The sequence below is a fragment of the Paramormyrops kingsleyae genome, chromosome 18 (assembly GCF_048594095.1).
Source record: "Paramormyrops kingsleyae isolate MSU_618 chromosome 18, PKINGS_0.4, whole genome shotgun sequence".
Taxonomy (NCBI): Eukaryota; Metazoa; Chordata; class Actinopteri; order Osteoglossiformes; family Mormyridae; genus Paramormyrops; species Paramormyrops kingsleyae.
The window spans coordinates 6,960,977-6,986,308 of NC_132814.1; the positions used below are offsets into that span (position 1 = coordinate 6,960,977).

Here is a 25,332-nt window from a genome sequence, read left to right on the forward strand (position 1 = left end):
GAATGATGCAAACTCATATCCCTACTGCACAGAATCTGAGAAAACCTGCAACACTGGCATTCAAAACCCAGAGCTGAGGACGCTTGTGTTATGTGGTACATTTATGCTGGGGCATATTTTAGCTGGGGTTCGATATGCCACAGTTGATTTAGCCTTAGCCGAACAAGATGGCAATGGGCAATCAGTGCTGCATATAAATGTCTTTTTACGGAAGACTTTATATGCAGCTAGCAAATAGATGCTTTGTGACAGTAACTCATTCCAAGCACCACTCTTCTTCCATGAAGGTGGATAATTTTAAAGAAGGGGCTTAACTAGCTATGAATATGAAATAAGGAATAGAATTCTGAACAAAATTAAACAACAAAGTCAGTTTTTAAATGCAAATAGTATATATTCATCAATCATTGTCTTCATTTCAAAGGGAAGTTCATCGTCAGCTCATATACAAAGTTGGGAGTTTGCATGAACACACACAGACACACACACACACACACACACAACACTGTACAGTATCTGTCTCTCTCTCATTCCTTCTCCCATATCAAGTTACCCTAAACCTGAACTGAATTTTCTTGTCATTAATTCATTTCATAAATATGTTTGAAGAACAAGCCATGGGCAACAGAAAAAAACAGAAATTGAATTCAGCTGGATATCAAATCTTGGAAAATATACTGTACAGCTGTTTTTTTTTGAAAATGTGTGACATTAAGACATAGCCTTACAGAAAGTTCTGTCTTGAGACAGTTTTTTTCAACTGTCTCATTCTTGTACACAGCTCATCTAACATAGTGAGGCCCTCATTGGATTTATAGAATAATTTTACAAGATATTTTATGACATATACCACAATACCAAATGAATGTGCAGAAATATAGAGACTGGCTTATATACATGATACAGAATCAATTTTTTCTTAATAAATATAAAATAAGCTTTGCAGAATATCATTCGATACTGTGCATTTCCCCAGTGAACTTGGAAAAATTGTTGCTTTTATTCCCTGACTAAATTAAGCACTGGAAATACATTACAAACTGTTCTAATGAAGCCCTGAATATGTCGTGAAATAAATCAATATATTTTGTCATGTAAAGTAATGTAATTTTGACTGAACACCACAGGTTAAAGAGAACATTGTATCAATGTTTCATGAACCTGCATAATACATATCTCTCTCACTTCATACAAAAATACAGTGAATGTATATATATTGTACTCTCGGGTAAAACAATTTTCAATCCATTTAAGCAACATTTTGGGTCCCATTTTTAACACTGTCTTTCATTAAGTTAAGTTTTCTTTAAAAGTCATTTTATTCAAGGAAACAGTGTTTGCTCTTTTTTCATAGTTGCAACAGTTAAAAATGTCAGACAGTGAAAAGTTAGGGTCATATACCGTCAAGGATTATAATTCACTTCCATTTTGTTGTGTGAAACATTGTCTTTTAAAGAAGGGGGTTTTTTTATATTAAAGGGAAGGCTCTCATTTTCAATATTACTCACTCTATCTACTGCATTTCATTATACTTCCTTTGTTAGAGTATGAGTCAGAATTTTTTTTTTTAAGAGATATATTTTATTAGATGAAACATTTTATTTTTAGATAGAATGCTACGTTTTCTTTCTTCAAAGAGAAACCTTATGACAGCTGCTGCAATTTCTTAAAATGGCTTAAGCATTAACTATAAAACAGCCCTATCTGTTGTAATTAATCACTCCTGCAGTGATTAAGGATCAGAAATATGATGAATACCCTCATTCCCGGTGTCCATACAAAAGACATGAATATGTGTCGCGGCACCAAGGCTATAAGATATTAACAGTGCAAATATCCTTCCAGCATATAATCGCACTTCTCACATTCCAGGGTCCAAAAGCAGAGGTGGAGATTTCCAGTCCAAAGAGTACAAATCCACACCCAGATTTTGTTTCAACCAGCCAGATGAGCCCTCTCTGACTGTGACTCTTTATGCTCAACTAGCTGGTTGAAACAAAATCTTGGTCTGGATTTGTACTATCTGGACCTGAAATATCTACCTCTGTCCAAGAGCTCCACTATTCACTGCAACATTCGGTCAGAAAGGGGTGAATCTTTACCCATCCATCCATTATCTGTAACCACTTGTCCTATTCAGGATCGCGAGGGGTCTGGAGCCTATCTTGGAGGCTACGGGTGCAAGGCAGGGAACAACCCAGGATGAGGCGCCAACCCATCGCAGGGCACACTCTCACACCATTCACTCACACATACACACCTACGGGCAACTTGGTAACGCCAATTAACCTCAGCATGTTTTTGGACTGTGGGGGGGGGGGGGAAGCGGAGTACCCGGAGGAAACCCCACGAGGAGAACATCATGGAACTCATGGAACCATGGCGGCAAACCCTGGTCCCAGAGGTGTTCAGCGCCACCATGCCATCCCCTGAATCTTTACCATGGTACTTTCATTGCATTAAAAACTATCCAACCATGTAAAGAAGTTAAACACAGAAAACGTAAAACGTGTAATTATAATAAATACACTTTATGTGCTCAGTTGAGTCATTGTACAGCTAAGGCCGGATGTGATTACAGAAGACAAACATCTGCACTGCACTCACACAGTTACAAAATGGCCGCTCCTTGTTCAGCTTGGGGGGGGGTCATCACAGTGTTCATGTACATATTTAAAAGATAATGATACTCCCCTATGAATGAGCCAAGACTCGAGCATCGATACTTTTGGATAAAATGGTGTGAATCTTTAATTTTATTGCCGGTTAATGAGATTATCTGTCAGATTAATTGTCCCACCTGCTTTGCTCCCACCTAGTGATTATACACCTGAAGTGGCATTGCAGGGAATGTCAGGCACATTGGTGGGTCTATCCCATTGCCTGCACCCACACGGAAATAACCTATATAAACATATATGTTTTAATATAGGTTTTGATATAGGTTTTTAATATATGTGACATATATAAAATTGGCCGTTTTCCTATATTATATGTACATATATGCACATATATGTTCACCTATATGTTCACCTATTATTAAATTATTATTAAATTATTATTACTAAAATTATTAAAATCCATAGCTGCTAGACAACATAAATAAAAGGCCAAAATCTAGAAATTTAAATTTTTATTTACATTTAGCGAGCATCTTGTCACACAATGACATTCTGCACCTGCAGGAGCCAGGATTCAAACCCCTGACCTTCTGATCATGGGACAACCCACTCTCCCATCTGTGCCACTGTTGCCATTAAATTATCTTTTCTTTTTCCTCTATTTCTCCCTCTCCCTCCGAAGATTGCCGTGAAAAAGAAATGTTCTTCTAAATACAACTGCATAGTAAATGTTTCATGGGACTGCATAGTACAGTAAATGTTTCAGGAAAACGTGTAGACATCATAGCTTTCCATCTCCTCTCACTTATTTGCCATAGTTAAATTCCATAACATGCCAATTGCATGTGATACCAATTTCACGTGTTCGCATATAAGTTTTTGTTTTTTTTTTAGTTAGTTCTTAGTTATTGCCTTGATAATAGAAAATATGAGCTAGGCATCATGTATGACAGTTGCCAAAGTGAGATATGAGCTAAAATGACCAGATCCTGCCATGAGCTATATAGGAGACATATCTTGTATGTACATATAGGGCTTATATGTGGATATAAAGAAGCAATACAGGAGACCTATATGGCCTGTATATGCACATATATGCACCTCAATTTTGCCTATAGGTGGCATATATACGCATATATGCATCATATATATTATCATATATATGCATATATACTGCATATAGGTTTCATATATGCGCATATATCCTCATATAGGTTCTTTCCATGTGGGCAAGCACAACTGACCCAGTTTGCTGATCCTAACATAAATATTTCCCCACATCATCTAATGTATATCAAGGTCCTTGATAAGCCCAAACCCCCTCAACAGTTTTAGAGGTGTATGAACATCTATAATAAGTGTTAACTGATGTTCTGTCCTATAGCGATATCATGAAGTTACTGTCCTGCTTGTCAGTCACTATCGTTGTTGTACAGCCAAAAATAATATTAATATTGTTTTAATGAATAATAGTAACTCAAAACTTAATAGCTACTACATTTAAAATGCTATGTGCAGTGGACTTGTTCACATATAATTGTATGTTGCGTTTCTGAGTATGTGTACATGTGCCTGAGTGAGTAATCGTTGATTTAATTAATTTACCATTTGGAAAGTAGCTGTTAAAAACCCCGAGTTTATTTAAGAGCAGATATCAACATCCTGGATGTTTCTTTTGATTAATGTCATATAATTTATTTTCTTCCTTTCATTTCCTATTCTTCCTGTTATTTTCCCATTTCATAACTGGCACATCTTAGCTGGATCTGGCGAATGAGAGCTTTCTTGTGCCCTAATTAAGTATTGAGTATTCCGAGTTTATCTTGCTCTAATTCGTGTAAATCTCTAGCTCGTTATGACTTTTACTATACATGCACGCTACAGTTACTGGAATCACGGCGATGCTGGGCTCATTTAAAAGGCAGATATGAGTAGAAATATCCTCTCAGTTCCATTTCTCATTTTTTTCTGGTATTTCTGATGCTGCACTGTAGGCATAGTCATAATCAATACACCAATGATAACGCAAAGGATTCAATGAAGCAAAATAGCACCATAATACCAGTAACAATACAAACCGCAAAGAATAAAAAATACTTCACATGACAAAGTAGCAACTGTAAAAAGATTCTAATTATATCACTGTTATTAATTCAATTGCAATTATAACCTTAAAGGTGTTTATTATTTTGATGATGACACTGATGATGAAGAGCAGAAGAAGAAGAACAAGAAGATGATGATTGTTATTATTGTTATTGTTATTAGGTGTCATTGCGTTAACATATAGACAGCATTTCTCCACACATTGTCTTCTCTCCAGGTCTTCAGACTTCCCACAGGCATGTTCATTGTTGATGAGCACATCGACCTTCTTGCTGGTTATCCGGTTCCTCTTTAACCTTCAGCTTCTCCGAGTATTATTGTCTTGTATTAAGTCAACTCATAAAAATGCCCAAGATAATATAGCTAACAAGTATGATATACAAAAAACTTAAATAAAATGTTTACGAGATAATTAAAATCACTCATTATTGCTACTTTTTTAAGGGTGGGGCTCATCGGGGAGGTCTCTTCCTCTTCACCATCTACATGATGGACTTCCACTACAACATCAGCTCATGTTACCCACAAAGGTTCTCCGTTGTCTCCTCCACTCTGCGGCGTATCAAAAATGGAGATGAGTCAGAGTATAGCAAGCTAGTGGAGGACCTCATTGTGTGGTGCAAGGAGAATGACTTACTGCTGAACAATAGCAAGACAAAGGAGTTGCCGGTGAATTTCCACAATTCCAAAAAGCCCCTGAGACCACTTACTACACAAGGGGAGAAGCGGAGGTGGTTCAGTGTTACATGCATTTGGGGCTTCATTTGAACAGCAGACTGGACTGGGTGGACGACACTTGTAGCACAAATAGGTCTGAGTAGATTCCGAGGCTGCATTTCCATCTCTCTCATGTGTGTGGCAAGTCTCTGGAGATGTTATTTTACCAGTGCATAGTGGCCAGTGCAATTACATATGCTGTGGTCTGCTGTAGAAGCAAGGTACTTGATGCCAAACGCCTGGGCAAACTCATCAGGAAAGCCAGCTCCATCACAGGACTGACCCCGGAAGCAATGGAAGCAGTTGCAGAAGAGAGGATGGTGGCGACATTGAAGAACATCATGAATAGTTCTGCCCATCTGCTCCATGGAGTGCTCTTCTCTCTTCTTGCACTTTAGCTAATCGTTTAGCAGCTGGCTCATTCCACCGTGGTGTTGACACGTTACTGCCATCATATCTGCTTGCTGCCTTCATACACTACAAGTCATTCTCCTGACACCTCTGGCCAAATCCCCAGCCGAAGCACATGCTGGGACATGACACCATACACAACCGTGACCACTATGTGCGTCGTATTTACAATCCTTGTTAATTATTATCTGGCCTTCTCACTTTTGAGTTTTGCAAATAGTCACTCAGAAAATTTTGAAAATTAATTAACATTCATTACCAGTTTACCCAAGTATATGCAAAGCATATGCAAAATACTGAGGTTTTTCTCCAGGTACCCTGATTTCTTTCCTGCACTCTGTTAGGCAAATTTGCATGTCCAAATTGTCCAAAGATAGTGTGTGCTTGCCCTGTGAGGCACAGGAATCCTGTCCAGGATGTTCCCCTGCTGTGTACCCTATTTGGGGTTTGGGAATTTAAGCCTCTGCATGAGGGAAACAAGCAAGGAAAAGACAGGGTGTGAATTAATGGGCTTGTTGTGTGTCCACTCCTGGATGCCCATGCAATCACATTTTCCCCCTGCATTTCAAACGATCCATCAGTCAAAGATGCACATTATTGTCCACATCTACATTATGGAATGCTCTAGAAACTTCTTTGTACTCTGAGCCCTCTTGTGTAGCAGGTACAGTTAAGAAATAGTAACACCAGTTTCTTTTCCTTTAGATAATCTGGGATTCTGGTTTTTATAATGTGAATCTGCATGATCGACACAAATATACTGCTGAATAGTAGGTGATGGCAAAGTTTTCCTGTGTGTTCTATGCATTCTCCTTTTGCTTAATAACTAAGAATATTTAATTTGTTAATGTTATTGTTGCACTGTATTTGTACAATAAAACGTGCTTATAACCAGATATTTTCTGTAATGGCTATTCAGGGGTTTGAGGGTCCAGAGCCTATTGATGCAAGGCAGGGAGCAACCCAGGGTGGGGTGCCAACCAATCACAGGGCACAATCACACTACATTCACTCACACAGACATACTTATGGGTAATTTGGAAACTCCAATTAGCCTCAGCAAAGTTTTTGGACTGTGGGGAGGGGGGGGGGGACCTGGAAGAAACCCCACAACGACATGGATTGAATATGCAAACTCCACATACGTGGAGCCATAGCAGAGACTAGAATCCTGGTCCCAGAGGTTAACCACTGCACCACCACACCACCCATGGTTCAAGCCAAGAAGTGTTGACGTCTACTAACATTCTGTTGACATATGTTAACTGATACATCTTCATGGGATATATCCATTTTTCATGTGTGTGTGCATACGTGATATATTATCTACAGTTTTCAGTATGTGATAGAAAAGAAGTTAAAGCAAAAAATGGTGCTAATTGTTAATCTAGCACCAACCTTTACAATACACATTATCTGCTAATATTGGACAGATACGTCAGATACCTTTCTAACGTCAGAGTGCAGATCGATCTGATTTTCTGACAGCAACAGTCTGTAATTTTGCAGTCATTACCCTTTCTGCAATCCCGCTAGTCTGTGCCCTAATTTTATTGTGATACCATCGATGTGAAGCCTTAGTGTGATCCAGTCTCTTCTTAAAATGGATGTTGATTGTACCATTTAGGAGTAGTGATTTTCCACACACACGATGCTGTTTCTGTGACAAGGTCTGTACCTTGCTAGTGTCTTCATTCACTTGCTTACATTACTAAACTGTCATTGTTCCTGGTACTTTATTCTGGTTAAAACATAAATGCAGTAAGCAGTATGGTGTTCATTTCATCTTAAGTAAGCAGCAGAATGGGGACTCAACTTCTGATTTCTTCTGATTTTTCTGTTAGGTTGCATTTGCTCTGCTTTTCTTGGTATAGTAACAGAATCACAAATAAAACAATCATGCTGAATGAACAATCATGTAATATTGTTAAATCAATTGGTTACTGCAAAACTGCAGGTTCTTTTAGGATGTATCATTGCCCTCATCCTTCATTTCCTTACTCTCTCTGTTCATTTCATTTTTTTCTACAAAGGTAGAAGCCAAGTAAATATGTTATTGACAAACTCAGATGTATGTCCTTATTAGCGGACGTGGTGGGAGACCCAGAATGGCAAGGGGCTCGATATAGATGATCTTTGGGATTTCTATGGCAACAAGCCCCATGCCATCAGACTCTTCAATTAATGAAACCTAGCTAAGCCTGAATGCCCTAATTGGCTTGATAATGTTTTAATAGGGTCAGCTGGGTGGATGAGGGAGGAATGTTGGAGGAGATATGGAGAACGTATGAAAAAAGCCCATTTGCACCCATTGTGGTTTATTTTTTCTTCAGTGATAAAATCCTTTGTTTAATTACCCCACGGTTTCCACCTTTATTGCAAAATATGCCAGTTCATTTGTTAAATTCAGGGAATATCTGCACCAAGTTAGGGGAAGATGGTATAAAAACAAACCTGGTTTCTATGGGGTCTATTAATTTAAATATTCCATATAAAACTGCATATCTATTAGGGGGGTATACATATTAATCGCAGAGCTAAACCTGGTAAATGGGAAAATATACATATAAACCTGAGGATGTTTGAATGGTCGTGCGTATAATTGTGCAGTTGTTAGCAATAAAATTTAATTCGATTGAGTCTAGGTGATATGCATTTCTGCAATACTACCATGACATCTGCTGGTTTAATTTGTGTACCAAGCAAGGGAAATTTTCTGTGCTGGGTTGGGTTAGAAATCTATTTACTTTGCAGTAGGGGTCCCTGTGAGAGTCCACATATTCTATTTAGATGACATCTGCTCATTATTTGTAAAGTCCCGAGAATAACAATTATCTGATATATCAGCCATGCTGGGCTGATGAATTATGCTGTCAAAACAGCTGCAAGCTAATTATTTCTCAGCAGATCACACAGTTTAAAATTTCTACAGTGTATTCAGACTTATTGGCTCTGTGACTGTGTCATGTTTAGAAGAACACTTGTCGAACAAAGAAAGCTAACAGCCACTGTTTTTTTTTTATACAGATTGTTTTATATGTGTTATTGTGATATTTTGGGCAATTGGTGATATAAGTCATTTCAGTTCACAGCATTCTTACAGCGTCCTTCCTAACATAGTTGCCCTCAAGTGCCTGAGAAAGATTTAACAAGATCATCACAGTCGGCCATTAGAGTTAATATAATGTATACCATTTTTAACTCTCAATGATGTCACCGGAAGAGGAAAAAAGTATTAAATCCTAAAACTGCAATAAGAAAATTAGTCAGATAAGATTCTAAAACAGATCAATGTGTCTCTTCTACTCCCCGTCCTTTTTTTCAGTCAAGCAGACTTTTTTTTGAGGTCCTTTCAGGTCTAATAGATCCAACTGGAAATCAGTAAGAGTAGCATGCTGCATAAGGCTGGAGGCAATTATGCAAGAGTCGCACAATCATTTGTCTGCTTGTCCGTGTCTGAACTTTATTTTTGTGTGCTCTAATGTAGGCTCTTTAACCATGTAGAGCAATTCATTCTTAGCTTCCCCCTAAAAAATGTAGTTATTTAATCTTTAATACATTTTTGGTCACTGTGCCCCATAGAACTGACTTCCATTAAGTATTAATGCATTTAGCCTACAGTAGAGACACACATAATAATATTATTAAAAAGCCCATTAATTACTCTCATAATTGCTTGCATTATTATACAAAAAGGACATATACTGAGTGTTCTGTGGGTTGTGATAATACTCATTTTTTGGAATTGTTTGCCTTTTAAAAATTCATGCATACTCAGATTCATTGTATTGCACGCCATCATTTATAGATACAGTACAAAAGACAAATGAGGAATCCAGTGAAAGTCTAGATGGGGAAGCCAATTTTGTTACCATTAATTTTCAATCCTCTCCAGTCAAACTACCCAACTCTATCATATTGTTAAAGTCCCTTTGAAATGATTTTATAAATATTTCTAAATGCTTTCTGCCACCAAGGGGTAATTCATGTACTATAGCTAACTGTTCTAATATATCTTGATACCTATATATGATTGTAAAACAAAGAAAATGTGCAAAATGTCAGCATATTTTTGGCTCAGTGAGTTTACACTGTGGTGTCATGCTTCCTGTGTGACAGTGACCCTGCTTTGTGTAAGTGGTAATGTGGCCCTGTGAGTACAGTATAAGCATATCCTGCCAGCCATTAGCTAACACCTCTGTCAGAATATGCCCTACATGACGACCACAAAGTCATGGCGGGGGAAAAAAGCTCTGCTTTATTAGTCAAAACATGGACTGAACGAAATGAATGAATTTCTACAGATGAATTATTATCAAATATCTGGCAGTGGTATGAAGATAAGCCTTTACAGAAATTGTCACTTGATAGAGTTAAAGCACTAATTATACCATTTCACCTGAGATTATATCACTGTTGTTTTTTTTATTAAGCAGAGAAAGTTCTCTATAGATGATGAATTTTTTTCAGGGAATTCTATTGAGAAAGTCTATACATATATATATATATATATATACACTGCTCAAAAAAATTTAAGGAACACTTTCTAATCAGAGTATAGCATCGAGTCAATTTAACTTCTGGGATATTGATCTAGTCCGTTAAGTAGCAATGGGGGTTGTTAATCGGTTTCAGCTGCTTTGGTGTTAAAGAAGTTAACAACAGGTGCACTAGAGGGGCAACAATGAGACGACCCCCAAAACAGGAATGGTTTAACAGGTGGGGGCCACTGACATTTTTCCCTCCTCATCTTTTCTGAGAGTTTTTTTCACTAGTTTTGCATTTGGCTACAGTCAGTGTCACTACTGGTAGCATGAGGTGATACCTGGACCCTACAGAGGTTGCACAGGAAGTCCAACTCCTCCATGATGGTGCATCAATATGTGCCATTGCCAGAAGGTTTACTGTGTCTCCCAGCCCGGTCTCAAGGCCATGGAGGACATTCCAGGAGATAGGCAGTTACCCTAGGAGAGATGGACAGGGCTGTAGAAGGTCCTTAACCCATAAGTAGGACCAGTATCTGCTTCTTTGTGCAAGGAGGAACAGGAAGAGCACTGCCAGAGCCCTACAGAATGACCTCCAGCAGGCCACTGGTGTGCATGTCTCTGAGCAAACAATCAGAAACAGACTTCATGAGGGTGGCCTGAGGGCCCGACGTCCTCTAGTGGGCCCTGTGTTCACTGCCCAGGACCGTGGAGCTTGATTGGCATTTGCCATAGAATACCAGAATTGGCAGGTCCACCATTGGCACTCTGTGCTTTTCACAGATGAGAGCAGGTTCACCCTGAGCACATGTGACAGAAGTGAAAGGGTCTGGAGAAGCTGCGGAGAATATTATGCTTCCTGTGACATTGTTCAGCAAGACCATTTTGGTGGTGGGTCAGTGAAGGTCTGTGGTGGCATATCCATGGAGGGACACACAGACCTCTACAGGCTAGACAACGACACCTTGACTGCCATTAGGTATCAGGATGAAACCTTGGACCCATTGTCAGACCCTACGCTGGTGCAGTGGGTCCTGGGTTCCTCCTGGTGCACGACAATGCCCGGCCTCATGTGGCGAGAGTATGCAGGCAGTTCCTGGAGGATGAAGGAATTGATACCATTGACTGGCCCCCACGCTCGCCTGACCTAAATCCAATAGAACACCTCTGAGACATTATGTTTCAGTCCATACAACGCCACCAGGTTGCACTTCAGACTGTCCAGGAGCTCAGTGATGCCCTGGTTCAGATCTGGGAGGAGATCCCCCAGGACACCATCCGTCGTCTCATTAGGAGCAGCCCCGACATTATCAGGCATGCATACAAGCACGTGGGGGCCATACAAACTACTGAGTACGATTTTGAGTTGCTGCAATGAAATTTCGGCAAAATGGACCAGCCTACCGGATCAGTTTTTCACTTTGATTTTTGGGGTGTCTTTGAATTCAGCCCTCTGTAGGTTTATCATTTTCATTTCCATCAAACGATGTGGCATCCTTTCATTCCTAACACATTACCCAGTCCATATCAGTATAGATATACAGCATGATTTTTCCCCCCATTGAGATCTGATGTGTTTTCAAAGCGTTCCTTTAATTTTTTTGAGCAGTGTGTATATATATATATATATATATATATATATATATATATATATATATATATATATATATATATATATACACACACACACACAAAACTGTTTTTGCAGTGTAACATAATTCACTCCATGTAGGCCAATTTCCATTTTGCAATGTGTTTTCATATAATGCGTTCAGGTTGCCTAATTTCCAGCATAGAAATGATGATTATAGTAGGCTATAGTTGTTAGCATTAATTACATCATTATTGTTGCCTTTTTATGTTTATATTAATGCATTTTGGAAAAATCCTGATTTGTTTCTCAAATATTGTACGCATCGGTCATGTATCCCAGCTGCTACTGACGCGTATTCACGCACATTGTGATTGGCTCATCTCGCATGGCGACTCCCCTCTGCCGCCTGCACTGCCGCCATCCGCGGCAAATCCAGGCCCCTCTCGTTAAAAACGTTTTCTCGGAGAAGACATTGCTGTCGGCAAAAAAATAAATAAAAAGATGTGTTTCGCGCCTGCGCAGTAACACAGGAAACTCTGTGAAACAAAAGAGGAAGCGTGATATTTAAAGGGGAAGCTGAGCTGGATCAGTAGGTTAAAAATGTTACTACATAATTTTGTAAACACAGTGAAAAGTAAAGGAGTTCGTTAACAAGTAAGTCGATATTATTTAAGAAGGAGCGCTACGAGTTTGGTATTTGATGAATGAAGTCAGGTAAAGAAACCCGTATGAAGTAAACAAAGGGCTAATGGCAAGTGTGGGTAAGTGCTGGATTTCGGTAGATGTGTTAGTGTGGAAAATCAAGGATGCTCCTCTCTATCATTATTGAGGAAATTAAGCACGCTGTTGAATTAAATATCCTCATGTTTATGTTAGCTAACATTTTACGAACACCTTTTATTTTTCTGCCAAATATCAAACAGTACTGCTAACCTGATAAAGCACTGGCACTACGAGACGTTGCATGCCTATTTTTTTTTTTTTTTACAAAATGAAGGATACGCATATTTGTATCGTCGACAATGTATTATAAGTCACTCATTGAGAGTGAACTTTTTGGTTAGGCAGTGCCGAAAAGAAGCAAATTAATATTTCAAGTTTGGGGCTATGTAATAAGCATTGGGGTTTAAAAATTGTTCCAAAAGTCTCGATCAGCTGAACTGTGTTTGTAAGAAACAGATGTATGTTCGCCGCGACAAGTAAAATCTCTCTTTGGTTAATAGTAGTTGATAGCTGATGGATAAGTATGCAGGTGAAAGGTCAGTTGTGTTGATAAGGTCTAGTACCACCAAGTGTAACAACTTTCTAATAGGCAAGTACTCAGAAATGTAATTTCTCATGAACTTGTTAACAGTTAGCTTTTTCATAATTGTTTTGTATTCCTTTTCTTAAAGATGTATGAAAAAAGTGTGAAAGAAAACAATCTGCATGCAGAAATTCTCTGTCAGCTTCGTCGTACAAAGATTCTACCGTACACCTTTAAGAGACCTGCGCAGAGTCCACCTTACTTCAGGATCTGCACGCACCTACCTTTTTTGCCTGTATTCCCAAGTACTACCTCAGCACTCCCAAACTGTCTTTTTCAAGCCCTGGATCAGCTCTAAGTGGAGCGAAGCATCTCGGACATTTAGTGTCTCCGCCTGTTGCCTCACCCGTGTGATTTGGCCCAAGAGTGGCAGTGTACCAGAAAGCATGGCTGAGCAGAGGTATTGCGTGGAATACGCCAAGCGCGGAACTGCCGGCTGCAAGAAGTGCAAGGACAAAATAATGAAAGGGCTGGTCCGCATTGGCAAGATTGTGCCCAACCCCTTCAGTGAGTCTGCCGGGGAGATGAAGGAATGGTATCACGTGAAATGCATCTTCGAGAAGCTGGAACGCTCTCGGCCGACGACAAAGAAGATCGAAGATATGACGGACCTGGAGGGCTGGGAGGAACTGCAGGACGAGGACAAAGAGCTCATCAACAAACACATTGCAGGTATTTTGAACTGGGGACAAGTATTGACATCAATAGATCTGTCAATATTGTCATAACAGTTAAGAATTTTAAAGGCATGCATTTCATATTGTGATAAACTCCCATTTGTTTATCCCTCACATTAAATTAATAGCGTTAGTTTATATATGTTTTGTTAGTCCCTTCCCCTAAATACAGGTATTAACAACTTTGGAAGGTAAGCAATTGAGTGTTTTAAACTGAAAAGTTGTTTGTTGTGTTCCTTGTTTCCTGTTTTGATAGATTTGGCTAGCAAAACAAATGCAAGCCCAAAGAAGAAAGTACAAGCCAAGCTGAACAACAGTGGACAGTTAACAGCACCTTTGGCTGATCCTTCCATCAATGCCCCCAGGAAGTTTTCTGGTTTCACTGGTGAGGCGGCAACTCTTAGTCATGAGGCAGTTTGGCCAGCTGGTGTCTCATGCTCCCATAGAGTAGGCCTGTCTGTCTGTCTGCCTGCCTGTCTGCCTGCCTGCCTGTCTATCTGCCTGTCTGTCTGTCTGTTTGTCGGGAGGCACCCTTTACATTTATTTCTGTATGAAAAACTCTTAGGATGTCTACAGGTGCTATGATCAGAACATGTATCATGGGGAAATAATTAGCAATATGTATTCATCCGTCTTCCAGCTGCTTATCCTGAGAAGGGAGACTGGAGGCCTGGGGCCTCTTCCAAGCATCACAGAGCACACAGTGGGGGTACAGTGGGGGTACAGCCCGGGCAGCACACCAGCCCATCACAGGGCATACAGGCGGGGTACAGCCCGGGCAGCACACCAGCCCATCACAGGGCACACAGGCGGGGTACAGTGGGGGTACAGCCCGGGCAGCACACCAGCCCATCGCAGGGCATACAGTTACGAACCTGCACTGTGGTCAATTTAGCCCAGCTGCCTATTTTTGGATTGTGGTCCTAAACAATTCTGCAGCAGAACTAATAGATTAACACATCATGTTGCACTAGTCCAATCATCTTGTCATACAAGGATGATATTTACTTGAATAGCTGCTTAACTTTGGAATGTATAACTTTTTCACAAGTCCAACACGGTGTGTTCAATGCTGCACTGTTTTTGGCTCACAAGTCTCTATCTGAACGCATCACTGTCTGGAATCTGTCAGTGTTCGGCTACGTGCGTTAACCTGTGTTGTGTTGTATCTGGTCAGCGGCTAAGGCGGGCACATCAACCAGCCCCGGCCCCTCCCCGGCCAAAGCTAACCAAGGCAGCAAGCTGTCCACCGAGCTGTCTGACCCCAGACACAAGGACTGCCTTTTGCGTGAGTTCCGCAAGCTGTGCGCTATGGTGGCGGACAAGAACAGCTACAATGTGAAAACTCAGATCATCCAGGACTTCCTAAGGAAAGGGACTAGTGGAGGTGAGTTTGTAATGAAGTTATCCTCAGTTGCTTCTTCTGCGCTTGGATTTGTGTACCACACTTGATAGTTGATTGTATTTTAAGATGATATTCAAATTTTGATTTGGTTATTAAGGCAAGGAGTAGGCTAATTCTACAGTAAGGGAATCTGGTTACAGTTTCTAAAGGTCTGACTGACTTTGCTTGAAATGCCATCAGTACTCTGCTGTTGCATCCCAGATATCATATTATACTACATAATGGGTTGTACTGCACCACTAACCAAATGCATGACATTTTCATCACATACAACCTTTGGGGATTCCACAGATAAATTCAGGGGAGACCTGTATCTGACTGTGAAGTTGCTTCTCCCTGGTGTGGTCAAGAGTGTGTACAACTTAAATGACAAGCAGATTGTCAAGCTCTTCAGTCGTGTCTTCAACTGTAACCAGGAAGAGATGGTGCGAGATCTGGAAAAGGTCAGTGTTTTCAAATTTTTCTTTGTCCCTGATTGACTGTCACCAATGGTAGCAGTTGTCTCATTTGTAGGTGGCCTTTGATTTAGACGGTTATCTAACTATTTTCTTGTGTGTCTTCTGCCCTTCTCAAACACAGGGCGACGTGTCAGAGACTGTGCGGATCTTTTTTGAAGAGAGTAAGTCATTCCCACCTGCCTCTAAAAGTCTTCTGACTATCCAAGAGGTGGATGCCTCGCTAACACGCCTAGCCCAGCTCACCAAGGAGGACGAGCAGCAGAAAGAACTGGAAGACATTGCTAAGAAGTGAGTCCCTCTGTTACTAGTCAAAAAAACATCATAATTATGCAGTGCTTCTTGGAACACAGTGGTCCCCAGAAAGACAACAAAAACCAGCCCTCACCCCCACCCTCACTGTTTAAGGAGCTGTTTTCCGTCTTTTGCTCAGATTTTAGGAATATATATTACATGCTGCACGATTCCCGTCTATGTTTGGTAGGTTTGACTCATTTTAACTGATGTGATTCATAGATATAATGCTCTTGGAGACATTTAATAGAAAGCAGCCAACTAAAATAAAACTTCATGCTCTTAGCTAACTGAGTATATCTTAATTCTGAACTTTAAATGTTGTGCCATGTCGCGGCCATGATGGGCCACCAGAAACGGCAAAACCACCGTGTTGTCTATTCATGTTTAACAAATTACCATTAGTATGGAGAGCTTTTAATATCTTTTGTCCTTGTACTTGCTAAATACACTCATTTTTAAATTTTATTAAAGTTGTCTGCTGGCTACCATAGCTATTTTTTTGTATGTTTTGGAGCATTCTATTATAAAAGTGACTATATACTGTTCTCAGGTGACATTATTTTGGTATTTTCTGTGTTTCAGATGTACGGGGAATGACCTGAAATGCATCATAAGACTTATTAAACATGATTTGAAAATGAACTCTGGAGCCAAGCATGTGTAAGTTTACTTGCATCTCAGAGATCAAGTTATTTATAGAAATAACGGAGGGTAACTCTTTACGTAACCTGCACTTTCATAATTCCATCAATATGCATTCGTGGAACATTCGGTGCACCTTCATAATGCATTCGTGGAACATTCGGTGCACCTTCATAATGCATTCGTAGAACATTCGGTGCACCTTCATAATGCATTTGTAGAACATTTGGTTCACATGTCCTCATCCTGTATGTAAATGCACCTTACCATACCTTATAGCATTGCATTCTTAATACTTTCAATGAACAAGACATTACAGTTGTAATATGCATTAATAACAACCATTATAATTGTACAATCATATAATGTTTATTAATGCATTGTTCATCGAAAGTGTTAGGAATGCAATCATTTGACACATTTAGTATTTTTGCATGCTCCTTATGAATGTTCTATGAATGCATTATGAAGGTGCACTGAATGTTCTATGGATGGATAATGAATGCATTATGAAGGTGCAGTTAATGTGAAGTGTTGTCTGAAGCACTAATATTGTATGCCATCTGCTAACCTTTACACGGCTTACGTGTGGTTCCTGTATTCCTTAAAGGCTGGATGCCGTCGACCCCAACGCCTATGATGCCTTCAAAGCCTCCCGTAACCTTGGAGACGTCATCGACCGAGTGCTGCGAAATCAACAGGAGTCATCCACTGGCTCGGGCCCCAGGAAGATCCTGAGCGTGGAGGCCTCGCTCATGACTCCCGTGCAGCCCATGCTGGTGGGTATCACCCTATAAATCACTGAAATGAAATTAACTGCGTATTGCTGCGTGGGAGTGAGGTTCTGAATACGTTTCATATTTACACGCAGGCAGAGGCGTGTAAATCGATTGAGCATGCAATGAAGAAGTGCCCTAATGGCATGTACTCCGAGATCAAATACGACGGGGAGAGAGTTCAGGTCCACAAAAATGGAGACCACTTCAGTTACTTCAGCCGCAGTCTCAAACCTGTCCTGCCACACAAGGTGAGCAGTGGCGGATTCGCCGTATGGAATCGTTTCAGGCTGCTGCTCCGTTTTAAGTTGCATACTCTTGCACAGTATTTTTGATCTCCTGTGTTAAATCAGTTTATTGCTCTTATGAATTATTCTTGTACAGCACTTTGGTCAACCTTGATTGTTTTAAAATGTGCTCTAAAAATCAGTCACTCACTCACTGACTCACTCTCATTCATTTCAGGTGGCCCATTTTAAAGAGTTCATCCCCCAGGCTTTTCCTGGGGGTCATAGTATGATTTTGGATGCTGAGGTGCTTCTGATTGACACCAACACCGGTAAACCCTTGCCTTTTGGAACCCTGGGTGTGCACAAGGTAATATTTATGGCTGCACATGATACTTTTAAGCCTGTCTATCAATGAATAATTTCCAAGAAATAGTAATTGATTTTTCTTCTTTTTCTGTTTAATTTCAGAAAGCAGCCTTCCAGGATGCCAAAGTGTGCCTATTTGTGTTCGATTGCATTTATTTCAATGGCGTGAGCCTAATGGACAAGTATGTAATGCTTTTTTGCTTTCTGAATTTTGAAAGAAATAGATTCTGCCTGAATGTTTTTTAGTCTGAGGTTTTAAATTGCAAACTGGCTAGTTTTGGATGAGTCCTAAGATCAGTTCATATTTAAAGATACAACACTCAACCAATGATAAGTATATAATAGACTAGCTTAAAAAGACCAGTGTTCACAAATACAGTCCTTGGGGACCCCCAGACAGTCCATGCTGTTGTTCCCTCCCTACTCCCTGCCAGACAGTCCACATTTTTGCTCCCTACCGGGAGCTGGGAGGGAGCAAAATTGTGGACTGTCTATGGATCCCTGAGAACCGGATTGGGAAACACCGATGAATAGACAATTCGTATTTGTGTTTTCCAGACCACTTTGTGAAAGAAGGAAGTTCCTCCACGATAACATGGTAGAAGTTCCCAACAGAATACTGTTCTCTGAAATGAAACACGTCACTGTGAGTAGAAACATTCTATACATACATTAATAACTGTACCTGTTTTTCTTTTTGAGGGGTTTCCTTTGCTGCAGAAATGTCTTTTCTTCATTGGTATTGTATAAAATATATTTTGTTAGGTGCAAAAACCAAGATGTGGAGCAGCTAAAAGGTATATTTTCCATTTTTTTTGTAGTGTATTGAAAAATTATTCATTTTCTGAATGACAGAAAGGAGCAGATCTAGCTGAGATGATCACACGGGTCATCAGAGAGGGTCTTGAGGGACTGGTGTTGAAGGACATAAAGGTAAATGGCTTCCTCCTTCTCCTTGGCTGGTTATACGGGCCTAGAGCCCTTGCTGTGCCTCTAAGAATCATGGCCTGAATATAAAATATCACCATTTCTCTTACCGGCTTATGAAATGGTGATTTATTTGCCATTTGTACAAGTATGAGTGCAGGTATTTTGGAATACTTGTCACACATCCCATCCTTTTGAGACACACAGACACACACACACACACACACACACACACACAGACAGACAGACACACAGGTGGAAGCAAAGCTTGGTGTCTGAGTGCAGTTTTGGCATGCATGTGGTGCCCCTCAAGCAGTCGGAAGTTAAGGGCCTTGCACGGAGTCTTAACCGACTGATACACACACCTGTCCCTTATAATATCAGAGGTTACAGTTAGTTTCAAATGGACGTTGTAGTTATATTCCCCAGATGGGGAATACATATGGTTTGGGGACCGGTCCACTGTTGCCGTAGAGATTTCCACTTTCATACTTTGCAGACACACTGTTTGGGAGAGGATATGGAACTGATCACATTCTGAAACAAATCACACCAAAAGTGAAGCACCTCTGCATAGTGATGGCAGAGGACAGCCTCAGACGCTTGATGTCGGTAGTGCGATAACTCAAAGTATTTGATGGATCTTATTGCCACTTCACAAAAAAACGTTATGGGTGGAGATATACACGACTTAATTTTGTGACAGCTTTCAGTAAATTAGAAGCAGTAGTGCTGTGTAGCAGCAAAGGAAGGCGAGGGCAGCTTCAGAAGACACTTTATCTTGTGAACACGCTAACTCTAAAAGTATTTGATCTTTTTCATACTTCCTTCATTGCATTGGTGATCTGGGTCTATTTAGAGACATATTGCACCAAAATTGCCTCTTAGTGACGGCGAAGGGAGGGGTCGCTGCCAGAGAAAGTGTGTCGGGAGGCTAGAGATTGTAGAGATGGATTTGATTGGAGGGGGGGGTGAGGGGGCCATCTGGGGAATAGAGGGTTTGCATTGACGTCACTTTCCCGCTAGAGCATGCCGCCTCATATGGACTAAGTAGCAAAATGCACTGCAACATGAGAAACTGTCTAAATTGTTTCTGTGGAAAAGCCCCTTATAAGGTAAACTGTGTTTGTTTTGGTTAGCTAACGCTATCTAATATTCCCCCACATTGTTTTTGGAACTCAAGGCTCATCATCATGGAATCTTTACAGTCACACATAATATAAATGAATGATGCTAAATATTTAATCCATGAGTAGTCAATAGAGTGTGTAACTTTACCCAAAAATCCTACATAACTGACAAAATGTTTACTGCTAATGAACATTTCTTGGATTCCAGTTGTTTCTGCAGATTGCAGTGATCCATTTGCTTCCTTTAGTTTTCGGCTATAAAAAGACAGCTCCGATTTCTTGTTAAATCGATTTGTGTTTAATCAATCGCCAGACGGCTCATTCCCATGTGTTTTTGCGGCACTCAAGCCAAGCGCTGAAGCTGCCACTCAGTCTATTTGCCACTCAGTGGGTGTGAGTGCAGTGACTGCCGCTTGCTGTGATGTCCTTTGCAAACCCTTTATACACTGGCGTTCTGACAGCATCTAGTTAGTTTGACTGAAACTGTAGGGTCTGTTGCCAGTCAAATGTAATGTCTGTATTACACTCAGAGACTGAAAAATATTGTCTTTTGTTAAAAGGGCCCCTATGAGCCTGGAAAGAGACACTGGCTGAAAGTAAAGAAAGACTATCTGAATGAAGGCGCTATGGCAGACACTGCAGACCTTGTGGTTTTGGGCGCTTTCTATGGAAAAGGTTCAAACGGTAAGGCCATCCAGTGCGTGCACTGAGAGCTCGGTCACTAAGCATTTTTCAGATGTCAACCTGCATGTCGTCGCTCGTAAACAAACATTGATTCAGTTTGAAGAGGGTGACTCAGCTTTTGTATAACCATGTCCTTCTACAGGAGGGATCATGTCCAGCTTCTTAATGGGCTGTTATGATCCTGAGTCAAAGAAGTGGTGCACGGTGACCAAGTGCTCTGGAGGGTATGATGACGCAACCCTGGCCAGGCTGCAGAAAGAGCTGGATGTCATCAAGATCAGCAAGGTAGAGCATGAACTAACTGCCATAGAATTCTGAGACGATGCACCTTCCCCTGTTTTCCTATGCCAGTGTTTCCCAATCCGGTTCTCGGGGACCTGCAGTCAGGCCACGTTTTTGCTCATTTGGGAGCTGGGAGGGAGCAAAAACATGGACCGTCTGAGTCCCCAAGGTCTGCGTTGGGAAACACTATCCTATGCATAAACTGCATCCACTTCACAAAGAAAGGAAATATCTTTGTCTCCTAGGATCCAAGCAAAATCCCAAGCTGGCTGAAAATCGTCAAGAACTATTATCCAGATTTCCTTATCCGGGATCCGGAAGTAAGTATTCAACAGATTGTGTTCATTCAATTTAGTGAAGTGGATTTCCTCTTAAGATATGCTGATACTGCCATGTTAATGGGGAGGAGTTCTCTATCTACTGGCAGCATGTCCCTGACGGCGCTCCTGTGTCCTGTGTCCCTGCCATGGTTAGAAAGCTCCGGTCTGGGAGATCACAGGAGCCGAGTTCTCGAAGTCAGAGATGCACACGGCTGACGGCATCTCCATCCGCTTCCCACGCTGCACCCGCATCCGGGACGACAAAGACTGGAAGAGCGCCACCAATCTTCCTCAGCTCAAAGTGCAGTATAACACCACCTCATGCCGTGCAGCCTTCTGCCTCATTAACCATGAACAAATATATACGGACGGCTTTATTACTGTTTGTAAATGCTGAACTTGCCCTTTTGTCCAAAGCAACTTGTACCTTATACTGTACATTTTACAGTTTACTGTACATACTCAGCATCCACTTCATTGGTGTCTGCTCATGTATGCCAACATCTCAGCCTAGAGTATCTGGCTACGTGCGCAATCAATGATTTTCAACATGGTGGTCCGGGTGTCTCAAACAGCCGCTCTTCTAGTATTTTTGGGTGCTACAATGTCTATAGTTTACAGATAATTGTGTAATAAGCAAAAAAAGAACCCAGTGTTCCGAGGCCATTTTCACATGCTTATTTGTATCTTGTTAATGAGAGGTCAGAGGGGAATAGCCAGACCATTGAAAGCTAAAAATGTCATGGACCAGACTGTGTAAGGAAAGGATCCAGCTACTTGTTGAATTCAGACCGTTCTGTTGGCAAAAGGGTGCCTCTAACGAAGTGGCTGTTGAGTGTAATTAGCATAAGTTGCACACTGAAGAAGTTCTACATGAACTTCAGCCAGTCAGTCCACCAGAACCCACCCAACTACTTCTATATATGAGATTTTGCTTCCTAGACTGATTGTTCAGTCTGAAATGGGAGCTTATTACTGCTACTTCTCACTTCTCTCGCAGGAACTGTATAGAATTTCCAAGGAAAATAGTGATTTTGAGGTGACAGCAGGACCATCAAAGGGTAATGGCGACAAGGGCTCCTCTGGGGGAGACAGCGGTGAGAACTCTCCGTCACCCTCATCCCACGAAGCTGCCACCTCCAGAAAGGCTGGTGAGCTCCTCTCAAGTCATCTTTCATTTTCATCATTCTGACTTAGAACATTTTCACAGATAAAGCTGCCAAGGCAGCCTGCGAGTCGATTATTAAACGGTTTTTATGCATAAATGTTGCATGCTTGTATACCTAAGTGTTCAGGCTTAGGTTCACATCTCGTCTTCTCCTGTACTCAGGGAACAGCCAAACACCTAAAGCAAAACAAGCGAAACCTGAAACGCCTCCTCCCATTCCCAAGAGGAAAATGCCTGAAGGGGAGCGTGTGGGGAAAAAGGTACGTTTGTCAGCCGAGAGCCGTCCAAAATTAACCCTAACCGAGCGCCGTCCAAAACTAACCCTAACCGAGCGCCGTCCAAAACTAACCCTAACCGAGCGCCCTCCAAAACTAACCCTAACCGAGCGCCCTCCAAAACTAACCCTAACCGAGCGCCCTCCAAAACTAACCCTAACCGAGCGCCGTCCAAAATTAACCCTAACCGAGCGCCCTCCAAAACTAACCCTAACCGAGCGCCCTCCAAAACTAACCCTAACCGAGCGCCCTCCAAAACTAACCCTAACCGAGCGCCCTCCAAAACTAACCCTAACCGAGCGCCCTCCAAAATTAACCCTAACCGAGCGCCGTCCAAAACTAACCCTAACCGAGCGCCCTCCAAAACTAACCCTAACCGAGCGCCCTCCAAAACTAACCCTAACCGAGCGCCCTCCAAAACTAACCCTAACCGAGCGCCCTCCAAAACTAACCCTAACCGAGCGCCCTCCAAAATTAACCCTAACCGAGCGCCGTCCAAAACTAACCCTAACCGAGCGCCCTCCAAAACTAACCCTAACCGAGCGCCCTCCAAAACTAACCCTAACCGAGCGCCCTCCAAAACTAACCCTAACCGAGCGCCCTCCAAAACTAACCCTAACCGAGCGCCCTCCAAAACTAACCCTAACCGAGCGCCCTCCAAAATTAACCCTAACCGAGCGCCGTCCAAAACTAACCCTAACCGAGCGCCCTCCAAAACTAACCCTAACCGAGCGCCCTCCAAAACTAACCCTAACCGAGCGCCCTCCAAAACTAACCCTAACCGAGCGCCCTCCAAAATTAACCCTAACCGAGCGCCGTCCAAAACTAACCCTAACCGAGCGCCCTCCAAAACTAACCCTAACCGAGCGCCCTCCAAAACTAACCCTAACCGAGCGCCCTCCAAAACTAACCCTAACCGAGCGCCCTCCAAAACTAACCCTAACCGAGCGCCCTCCAAAACTAACCCTAACCGAGCGCCCTCCAAAACTAACCCTAACCGAGCGCCCTCCAAAACTAACCCTAACCGAGCGCCCTCCAAAACTAACCCTAACCGAGCGCCCTCCAAAACTTTATGTAACAACAAACCGCAAGACTTGAAGCAATAGAAGAGGAACAAAGATTCTCCCGTACTGTAACTTTATGTTCAGATAAATTTGGAATCTTATGCCACGTCTCTGCTTTCAGCTAAAAAAAACTGAAACCGTACACAGCAACGGACAAAGCCAATCGGCGAAGACCACTCCTTTCCAATTGTCAGAACCTACGAAAGAGAAGGTATTGTGAAAATGAATTCATTTTGAAATGTACTTAACGCATGGATTTTGTTGCATGTTTAATTGGCTGCTTATTTCCTCCAAGTGCACGACAATACAGATGGTACCCTAATAGCTTATATAAAAATAGTAGTTTTGCAGAGATGACTGTAAACCATTCCTGCGGTGACATCTACAGTCTAATTCTGAATATTTGCTTTCCTTACATCAGACCTTACTTGACATCTTCACTGGAGTGAAGCTTTTCATGCCTGATTCAGTGGAAGACTATGAGAAACTCCGGCGGTACTTTGTGGCCTACGACGGAGACCTGGTGCCGGATTACGATGCCTCTTCAGCCACACACACCCTTGCAGAGCCCGAGGGAGACGGCGCAGCCCAGAAAGTCAGCGCTGCCTGGATCTGGGAATGCATTCGGAAACGCAGGGTGGTGCCGTCCTGTTGAGCTCATGTCTTCTGCAGCTAGATCTGGGAAATGCATGCAAGTTGATTTTATCCCCCCCCCCTTAAATAATTATGCAATTCACACGCCAGTCAGGTTGGTTTCACACTAAATGGTCCATGGGGGTTGTCTCACCCAGACAGGTATAAACCATATCTGTGACGCATTTCAGCTCTTGTGAGGCATAAAACAGCCATAGTATCTTGCGTGATATACAGCTGGATCATATTTTAATTTTTTATTTTATTTTTTTTTAAGTTGTGGCTATCAGCTTTCTGCTGAGCTGTAAAAACACACATAAGCACACTACCGATTTCATTTTCTTTATGTATGTATGTATTATACATATTTTTTTCCCCCTGAGCTAAATAGCTAAAGGATGTACTTTCCTTTGGTATTCAACCATTTCCATGGTGAACCAGCCCATTTTATGATTCTTACATGTTCCATTTTTGCTGCTTGTACTGAGCAGAGACGTAACGTGCAGTGTGCTGATAGTAGGGATGGGTGTGGCTTGGTAGCTTTTTATTCAAGTTCTGATGTAAAAGCTTTTTCAAAAATGAACTGTTGAAATAAGAGCTCAGCTTTTTAAACGAATGCAGGAAGTCCTCCCGGTGCTTTTTCTACAGCGCTCACTATCACTTAAAGAAACAAGCATATTGACTTAAAGGTGAAACAAGTCAATAAAGAAGTTTAGAATTTAATGGTTGATTTTGTGGTTGCTCTTTAACTGATGATATAGT

At 41.4% G+C, this 25,332-nt stretch overlaps 1 protein-coding gene across 2 annotated transcripts; it reads left to right on the forward strand.

The window, feature by feature from the left end:
• The first annotated feature begins 12,451 nt into the window (after positions 1–12,451).
• lig3 (ligase III, DNA, ATP-dependent) lies at positions 12,452–25,293 on the forward strand. 2 transcript variants are annotated; one of them, XM_023797004.2, is made up of 21 exons: positions 12,452–12,587; positions 13,328–13,911; positions 14,173–14,301; positions 15,094–15,303; positions 15,613–15,764; positions 15,901–16,067; positions 16,656–16,733; positions 17,326–17,494; positions 17,587–17,742; positions 17,957–18,088; positions 18,190–18,269; positions 18,646–18,733; positions 18,943–19,020; positions 20,705–20,828; positions 20,971–21,113; positions 21,356–21,430; positions 21,585–21,731; positions 22,431–22,581; positions 22,761–22,858; positions 24,059–24,148; positions 24,359–25,293. In XM_023797004.2, the coding sequence occupies exons 2-21, from the start codon at positions 13,362–13,364 to the stop codon at positions 24,590–24,592; spliced, it is 3,051 nt and encodes a 1,016-aa protein (XP_023652772.1). In that variant the 5' UTR covers positions 12,452–12,587; positions 13,328–13,361; the 3' UTR covers positions 24,593–25,293. The 2 variants fall into 2 exon arrangements, with proteins under 2 accessions (XP_023652772.1, XP_023652771.1); XM_023797003.2 differs by having other exon boundaries at positions 12,456–12,694.
• The last annotated feature ends 39 nt before the right edge of the window (positions 25,294–25,332 follow it).

Excerpts from the sequence above, each read along its gene's own strand:
- lig3 (XM_023797004.2), top strand. The coding sequence starts at position 13,362 with ATGCAGAAATTCTCTGTCAGCTTCGTCGTACAAAGATTCTACCGTACA. Across the intron at positions 13,912-14,172 it reads CATCAACAAACACATTGCAG|ATTTGGCTAGCAAAACAAAT; the intron begins GTATTTTGAACT and ends CTGTTTTGATAG. Across the intron at positions 21,732-22,430 it reads CCAATCTTCCTCAGCTCAAA|GAACTGTATAGAATTTCCAA; the intron begins GTGCAGTATAAC and ends CTTCTCTCGCAG.